Below are 9,429 nucleotides of genomic sequence, written 5' to 3' on the forward strand. Positions count from 1 at the left end.
AACTGATACCGCATTGTTGTCCAGTAGTTACGGGACTTCGATATAACCGGAGTTCTTTACACGCATTTCAACGATATGCAGTAAAGCAATAATTCATTATATCCATCAGTTCGCTATAAGCGTGTTCGTCATACACGATATCTACTGCACTGAACCAGAGAAAGTGAGTGTGTTTAGTTTTACGCCGCACTCAGCAATATTCCAGCCATATGGCGGTGGTCTGTAAATAATAGAGTCTGGACCAGACAATCCAGTGATCAACAGCATGAGCATCGATCTGCGCAGTTGGGATACGATAACATGTGTCAACCAAGTCAGCGAGCCTGACAACCCATGTGACAGATTGATTATGGTGATATGAAGTGATCGTGTACTTATTTTCAGTAGGCTATATTAAAGACATGTCATCCATACAAGTGTTTTATCATGCTGTCTGGTTTCACATTTATGCACTGAAGGTATCTTTTCAGATAGCAAGATCATGACATGCTGCCTGTTTAATCTTCTCTTTAGTTCTGCCCGACTTTACAAATAGACAACTAGCATTGTAAGCACATATAGTTGCATCTTGTGTCTAGTACTCATATCTGACGAGATTTCGAGTTTACAATGGACCTTGGATGTTTGCACATATGCGATAACTTTATTGTGAAGAGGTTTGTCTATCGTTGCAACTGTGGACGTAAACTTACGTCGAAGCCAATTCTGTATGAGCGAAAGCGTGATATCTGTAAATCCGCGATAACATTTTATGGATAAGCTGATTAATAGTCAACACCTTTACAGATGTATACATGAGCTGAATGATAGTCAATAACATGAGCTGATTAATAGTCAATACCTTTACTGATGTATGCATGAGCTGAATGATAGTCAATAACATGAGCTGATTAATAGTCAATACCTTTACTGATGTATACATGAGCTGAATGATAGTCAATACCTTTACTGATGTATACATGAGCTGAATGATAGTCAATAACATGAGCTGATTAATAGTCAATACCTTTACTGATGTATACATGAGCTGAATGATAGTCAATAACATGAGCTGATTAATAGTCAATACCTTTACTGATGTATACATGAGCTGAATGATAGTCAATAACATGAGCTGATTAATAGTCAATACCTTTACTGATGTATACATGAGCTGAATGATAGTCAATACCTTTACTGATGTATACATGAGCTGAATGATAGTCAATAACATGAGCTGATTAATAGTCAATACACTTTCTCAGTTAAGTACCTATTCCAGTACTATTTGAGTCACATCCTGGAATCAAACCCACTCTCTCAGAGTATGGCGATTAGGTGAGCACTGGATTCGAATCCCGGATCGGACTCAAAATGAACCACTTAACTGAGAAAGTGTGATCCAAAATATAACTGCAGCGTTTTCTACAAGGAACTGTGTACTCAATACCTTCACTCGTGTATATATGAGCTCTTCTTTAGTCAATACCGTCAGTGATGTACACATGACTGACTTGTTGCCAGTCTTTCAGTTACGTGTATATATGAGCTGATTCATACTGGACAAAATAAGTTAGGGATATTGGTATTTTCATGATTGATATTTTATCAGTATGTCAATGAATAAACAGATCATTATTCATAACTTCAAAATTTACACATATCCCTAACTATTTTTGTCCAGTATATATGATAAATACTGCAACTGAGAAAGCTTAAGAATAGTCTGCAGCTTTCGTACTGTATGTGGAAAATTATAGGTATATATGTGGAAACATTTGAGTTCAAAAGTATAAATAGGTGTCAGCACGATCGTTCTCTATGTTCACCTCTTACGCCGGACAAGGCGTATCTATGCGGTACGCTGTCATTGTTATCAATGCTATCCACGTTTACGTCAGAAAATACCGAATGTGTGAATAACCGTCGTAACACCAGGTAACTTACTTCAGGTGCGAAACGTCCTTGCTAACGCTGTGCTGGTAGTTCTTTAATTTTAATTTGCCATGAGTGAGTGAGTATGCGAGTGAGCGAGTGAGTGAGGTGAGGTGAGGTGAAATTGGGTTTAACGTCGTTCTTGAGAATATTTCGCTCATATGACGACGTACATGCGTGTGTATGTGTATGTGCGGCTGCTTGTACTAGCCCAGACTGAAGCTGGTTTTATAGTGCTAACCCACTGAGATACCATGCCGCAGTGAAGCATGAATACCCCACTCAGACACATTATACTGACTCCGAGCCGACCAGTCCTTGTTGTACCCATTAATGCCGAGCGCCAGGCAGGGACCAACAAGTACCATATTTTTACGTATTTTGGTATGACGTGGCCGGGGATCGAACCAGCGACCACCCGCGAGTGAGCGAGTGAGTGAGTGAGTGTATATCACAAGCAGCTCAAGTTAAATTACCACACAAGGAACCATAGGGACTTACGGTACTTCTGCTACCTGCCTGGTACCCATTAACACCATCCCTCTGTCTACAGGCGAATATGAGAGAGCAATGCCATACAGCTAAACTAACGTACTACGCTTAAAACCACATACTATGAAAACCATTTTTGTACCTTCTCATGAGGACTATTATTTTACTCCTCTCCAATTCCCTTTCATGATGCAGCTACTAGGAATCAAAAGGCAGGCACAAATGTCATAAAAGTGATGGCAAATTATATTGCCATAAATAGTCGTATTGTCGTACCTGATGATTGGGCGTTAGTAAACTCTACCACAGTTACCTACAAATTATGGCCGTTCCACAGTTTCAGGGGAGATGGTAGCTCTGGCGCTCCACTCGCTTGGTCCGTTGCAGGATGCTAAGTCAAGGAGTGAGGATCGGGCGACCGTGACTCCTAACTAACCACCTTACATTCATGTACTGGCTAGTATGGTGATCTACCTTCAGTTGTTGGCGATCTATAGCCCAATTTTACATTGTATTGTCCAGAAATAATTTTCTACTTTTTAAGATATATGTTAGCTAGTTTTAACTCAATCTGTGATAATCTAGTGTTTTAACTGTCCTTCGTTGACAGGGTTTTATATATTATATGTATGTATTACAAATTTAGAACTAGTTTTAGTCACGATATGGCTGAAATATTGCCGATGTGACTTTAAATCTTAACTCACTCACTCACTCACTCGTGTACTGGCACACACACATGTACATTCAAAGATAAACGCAACACCTGGTTCTATACTCACATAGGTTTACTCTGTCTCAGTCCATCTCTCTTACCAGGGATAATCTACAGCGTCTTCTATTCTCCCTGCTCTAACTACAACTTCAACACAAGACAAGGCATCCATGTACCACATTGGGGAACTGAGTGGCGTGGATTGCCTCCGAGAAAGTTGAGCTCGTACTCTCCGCTCCTAGCACCAAACATGTCTTTTTAAATGGTTCGAGCCTGGCCTGATCTTGATCACATGTTTCAAAATATTGTATTGGTTCGTTAATAACCCTATCTGACCTTGCACTCATGTGTGTTGTAATTTGAGGAATTTCGGGCAGCACCGTTCGGTGACTCCCTTTTCCCCTGATTTGTTACTTTATGTCTCCATTCTGTGTTTAACCATTCCTAGTCATGAGCCAAAGGTTATCAGTCCTGAGTAAGACTGAAAATCTAAATACGGAATCTCATGTCATTCTCTAACGGTTTAAGGATGCATCTTTACCTTATAAAAGTATCATGACACCAAAAGTGTAAACATATATTAGCAACACATTTGCCATTAACTTTTCCTGCTCTGAATTTTCATTGGAACGTGAAATAATAAAACCTTTTCTTATCTTCCTTTTCCGCCGCTGTAGTAATTATGTAATCTTTCTTCATCTCTGGCCTTAACCTGTATCGGCGCCAGTAAGGTACGTGGTTGTGGGGGCTGTTTCAGGAGTGGATCCTCAGCAATATCAAACTAAGTACAACGTGTAGACTAAGACTGATATCTTACATAAGACCTTGGATCATAGTCCAATCGAAGTTAGTTGGTGCCAGGTACACTTATCTATCTACATCTACTAGTGAAACATGGCATCTCTGCATGTGTTTCTCCATGTACGTTAAAATACTCACCTGACACTGAAAGTGGAACAAGCACACGTGCAATGTGTGCCGTAGTAATAAGTAATCTTAGGTGATGTTTCTGCCATAGCCAGCAAATGACGACAACCTTAAAGCTTGTTACAATAATCACAATTAGTGAATTACAAAGTCGCCATTCCTAAATCACAATGGGGAATACACTGACTAACGGTGTCCGTGAATGCTCAATGACTGTTTTTTAACCCGCGTAATCAATTACTTGTAACGCGTATAGTTCATTTACTAGAAATAAAATAATTCCTCGGATCCTACTGAATAAGTAATATTATTTGATTTCATATTTCACATGAACCATACTAATGTTCTTGAATGAATCAGTAATTACGATTACGATTGAAATGTAATAAATGTATTTTGGAGCTACATATGCACGATTGAGAAAATAACTGCAGTATAAAGTTGATTTTTAAAAATTGAAATTAGAACTATGCATTTACATTCATCTTTTCGGGGCATGCACCTTGTAAGGAAACATTTGACCAGGACAATAACTATATTCACATAGGTTTACTCTGTCTCAGTCTATCTCTCTAACTACAACTTCAACACCAGACAGGGCAGGCTCGTATTCTCTGCGTTTAGTTCATTTACTACATTTGACTAGAACAATATATCTTTTAACAATCTGAGAAATCTTTGTTGTTTCAGTCGAGAATATGACAGGTTACCTAGAGAGGCGAATGGTGATGAATGGCCTAGCAAAATCGTTCACTTTGTAGTTTGCAGTATAAAACTGTGGCCACACTCCGCTCCTTTGAAACCTCTGTTATTTTCTGTGCTTTCACTGCTTTCTTAAGGCTGTTCAAGATTACTTGCTGTAAATCGCAAAGACGTATCGGTAGAATTATCCTGACATAACTGATACTACAATAAGCTGTAGAAGTACGGTGTGATAGCCTAGTGGTAAATGTGTTCGTTTGACTCGCCTAAGACCCGGGTTGGATTTCCAGAGGAATAAATTGTGTGCAGCCCATTTCTGGTGTCCCCGCAGTGATATTGATAACATGCACTGGTCTGCTTAAAGCGGCATAAACACATACATTAGCTATACCCACATAAAATTTGCTCCGACCAGATTGCCAGTTATACAACCGCACGTGCACTTGTGCATCACACTCGTATAAATTTAAATTTTTAAAATAGTGACAACATCCTGAGTGTCCATATTCAAAAGATATCTCTGCCAGTAGTTGATAAAGCAATTCCGACTGCATCATGAACATGTGCTTATGAAACACTGCTCCAGTCCAATCGATGGCAACCTTCCCGAACACATACACATGCAATCAATTGTTATGGAACAAAACAGAATTGCATTGTGAAGCATTTCATCACTTCGTATCTCCTCTGCGATGACATTTTACTAATTTATTGGAGGCGGTGGGGTAGCCTTGAGGTTAAAGTGTTCGCTCGTCACGCCGAAGGCCCGGGTTCGATTCCCCACATGGGTGCAGTGTGTGAAGCCCCTTTCAGGGATATTAACCACCGTAATCTGACTTAAATAGAACTATGTACAAGATCGCTATGGTGTATTACCGTTGTATCTGCACTTTAATAGACATATGCACTATCTCTCGAGGGTATTTACCATTGTAATCTGACCTTAACAGAACTTTATGCGAACACTCTGTAGTGAATACTATTGTATTTGGACTTCGATTCGAGTTATGTACTACCACTCATTGGTATATATTACTATCGTAATTACTTTGCAGCAATTCGTTTACAAGTTGAAAAAGATTTTGTCGTGTTTTTGGGGGAATGGCCAGACAGACATTAAGGGGCAGATTCAAACCAACATGCATGTTCATGTAAGTATGTCATTTGTTGACATGGATCACAGCATTCGAATATATATATTGTGCAAATATTCAATTATGTAGGTATTTCCCACGTAAAACATGATAATGTGTGCTAGAGTCTCATGTAGGGGCCCCTTGCAGGGACAGTAACTGTTGATCTCCATGTCCAGCCCTGATTGGTCTATCAGAAAAACACCTTCGGTGGTGTAAACTGTACACCAAACGCTCGCGTTGTCTTGGACACATGCATTGACCTGCCAACATCCCTTCCGTCTTACGTCTGAAGTTGTCGTTTTGTCAGATGTGGCATTTATATAATGTCGGCTAATGGACACAGAGTGGGATGGAGCTAGTGTGTCACTTTCCGCATTTATAGACAAATAGCAATGAAAGTGGAAATGTCACCGATAGTAAGTTTATTTAGGTATTGTCAAGAATCCTCGGCAGCTTTCAACTAAAGCCACGGAGGGTTATGTTCAAAAGGTTTTGCAAAGAAAGATCATATTCATATATACTGCCCTCCCAGTAGAAGCGAGAATAATAAATTAAATTATCACGTTTCAACTCTTAACAACCAGGTTGTGTGTGGTTCTGTGCATAGAGCTCAGGTCCCTGATCAGATGAAGTTAAGCAACGTTGGGCGCGGAGAGTCTTTGGATGGGTGATCGTGTTTGGCAACTTGACTCCTGAGAGTTAATTCAGTCCTGCACCAAACCGAAGCACATGTGTTACATGTAGTCTCACTTAATCAAGTGAGCTTTTTCAAAACTGCCTCCGTTCACCCAGCAGAAAATGGGTACCCGGTGGGATACGTCATGTGACTATTAACCTTCTAGCGCCTCACAGTCAGCTTGGGTTATCCGGGGTAATAATATGCTGATTGTTAGCGCTACGAGCATTCATCTAGTGAATGGAGTTTAGTGCATTATAAATGCACTTGTTATTATCATTTTTAATAATAAGAATGATAATTAGCACAAAACATTAAACACTATGAAGAATGACTGCTTTTATTAGAGATTGCTGAAACACGATGCTCCGATGAAAGGATCCTATGGTATTCTTTATAAACTGCAGCCAGTTAGCCATGAAATACTAATGCAACCGCATAAATTAATAAGATATAATGTGGCAACGTGTTGAAATATGTATGGGTGTGGAACATTTCCACATTTTAACATGACCATTAAATTGTGCATAAGGCACAAGGAACAAAGAACCCAGTCTTGTATGGCGGACACGGCAGAGCTCCACACTGGTACTCTACGTTGAACAACAAACGACCGTCATGGTCCTGGTAACTTCCTTCTGTTGCTTTTGGTTCTGAATCAAGGCAGATGTAGTCAGCATTCCCAGCATCCGCGTGTTTTGGACCAACCAGGAATCCCCAGTACTCTGTGTGCCATCCTTCCATACACTCGTGTCTTCCAGGAACCAACGTGGCGGTGGACCGTGTGATGCTCACACAGACAGCGCAAGGCGCATCTTCGTTGGTAAGGTCTGTCCTCCATATCTGTTCATATTCTGCCCCATACAGGTAGTTGAATTTGCCTGTTGTTCTGCCGAACGTCCGAGTGAACTGGGGTTCCGAGTGAGCACAAAGCATGTTTGTGCCCGAGCCTTTATGCGCAGAGTGACCTCCAACTGTAAATCCTGGAACAGAAACATATAACGTTAGTGCCCAAGAAAACCCAGCCTTGACTATCCTCAAAGTCCATTTTGTGAGAAAGGCGAAGCATCTGTGAAATCATCTGAATGGACAAGTGAAAATCAGTGATCACTCCAGGTTTTTGGGTAAAGGAGGCACCATCCATTCCCCTAAACAAAATGGGCAGTTGGGTAGCCTAGTGGAAGTCCAGGTAGCATAAATGTTTGACGGTGATTCATGTACATATGTTCATGGGGCCAAGTGGTTAAAGGGCTGGCTCGTCATACTGAAGACTCGGGTTCGATTCACAACATGGGCACAATGTGTGAAGCCTTTTTTGGTGTCCCCCGCCGTGATATTGCTGGGATATTGCTAAAGGTGGCGTAAAACTAAAGTCATTCACTCATTAAAAGAAGAATTAGTGATCTTAAGGTCTATTGAATCAGACAGTGAGTGAATTTGTTTGATAAAAGCGACAAAACCTTTTCATGTTAAATCTACATTGTCAACGTCAGAGAATAAAGATTACATCTCGATTAATATATTATGGTAACATTGTATCGCCTGTTCAAGTCACAATATACCTGCAATACTGTCAACGTGACTTCAAAGTTTTACTCCTTCACTCTCTGTAGTGGAGACAACGTATTTGTGTTCAACATAATAACTATTTACATAATGTTTACTTTATGATTCGAACCAACGCTAATGACGGTTAAGGAATTCACAAAAGTATTTGAATGACAATACGGAAATACTTACCACTATAAGCAGGCTCCGTTCCTTCTGGACAAGTATCACTTCCCCAGCGTGTGAACACTGCGCCACCATGATAACCTAAATGAATACATAGCAAAGAAAACGTCGTTTAACGTCTGCTGGATCATGGCCCACTCGTCAAATAAATAAAGAAACACTTTCTATTTTCATGAGAAATGTCTATGAAGAGCAGAGTCGAACTGTTTCATGAGTATCTGTGTGTTTGCTGAGCACTATCAAATAGTTATGGTACTAGGTTTTATTGAAAGGGGACCCTGGCGCATGTTACAAACACATTCAAAGGCAAGTCAATTATTCAGATGAAAACCATGGGCACATATTGTACAAATCACAATTGAGTTGTTAATATTGATGAGAATACTACACATGCAATGGGAATATTTATTCAGTATTAATTTTTGTTTGTTTGTTTGTTTGTTTGTTTGTGTGTTTGTTTGCTGTTTAATGCTGCGGCCTGTCAAGAATCCAGTGATTGACATCACGAGCATCGATGAAAGCAACAGATATGTGTCAATCAAATCAGCGAGTCTGACCACCCGATCCCGTTAGTAGCCTCATACGACACCCATTGGTTGTTGAAGACAAATTCTTCACGGGTGCAGTATTAAATAGATCGACCATATATGAACGTTGATAAAGAAGCAGATACTTATTTAATGATATGATCTATATGATTCACATTCATTCGATCCATTAGCATACTTTTCACTACCATTAACTAGATGAAGACAAACATCCTTTCGATTATCATTTAAAAAATGGTGTGTATTATGTATTTAGAATACGTAAATCAGTACCTACCTGTTACAGGTATCTTATTCGCATAGTCTCCTCCTCCTCTTCCTCCTCCTCTCAGGCTCGCCCTCATCCGTGTTTCAGCACTGTCCATTAATTTCAAACTCTCCGCAAACATTCCCGACATTGCATCCATATGCTTCGATAAGTTCCTCGTCAACTCCTGCGTCCTTTGTATAGCGGTTTTCATCTGTGTCGCAGTTACACCCCCCTTACACAGTGCCTTGTGCACGGTCCAGAGGAGAAGGACAACAACCACTGAAGTCAAGAATCCCATGACGGTTTTATTCAAACTTACTAACTACATCAACAGA

At 40.1% G+C, this 9,429-nt stretch overlaps 1 protein-coding gene across 1 annotated transcript; it reads right to left on the reverse strand.

Moving 5' to 3' along the window:
- Positions 1 to 6,886: 6,886 nt before the first annotated feature.
- On the reverse strand, positions 6,887 to 9,396 carry LOC124289273. Its single transcript, XM_046725883.1, has 3 exons — positions 9,122 to 9,396; positions 8,303 to 8,377; positions 6,887 to 7,545 (listed from the first exon to the last, which is right to left on the reverse strand). The coding sequence occupies exons 1-3, from the start codon at positions 9,390 to 9,392 to the stop codon at positions 7,079 to 7,081; spliced, it is 813 nt and encodes a 270-aa protein (XP_046581839.1). The 5' UTR covers positions 9,393 to 9,396; the 3' UTR covers positions 6,887 to 7,078.
- Between the last annotated feature and the right edge of the window lie 33 nt (positions 9,397 to 9,429).

The sequence above is a fragment of the Haliotis rubra genome, unplaced genomic scaffold (assembly GCF_003918875.1).
Source record: "Haliotis rubra isolate DU_JTF1 unplaced genomic scaffold, ASM391887v1 Scf438, whole genome shotgun sequence".
Classification (NCBI taxonomy): Eukaryota; Metazoa; Mollusca; class Gastropoda; order Lepetellida; family Haliotidae; genus Haliotis; species Haliotis rubra.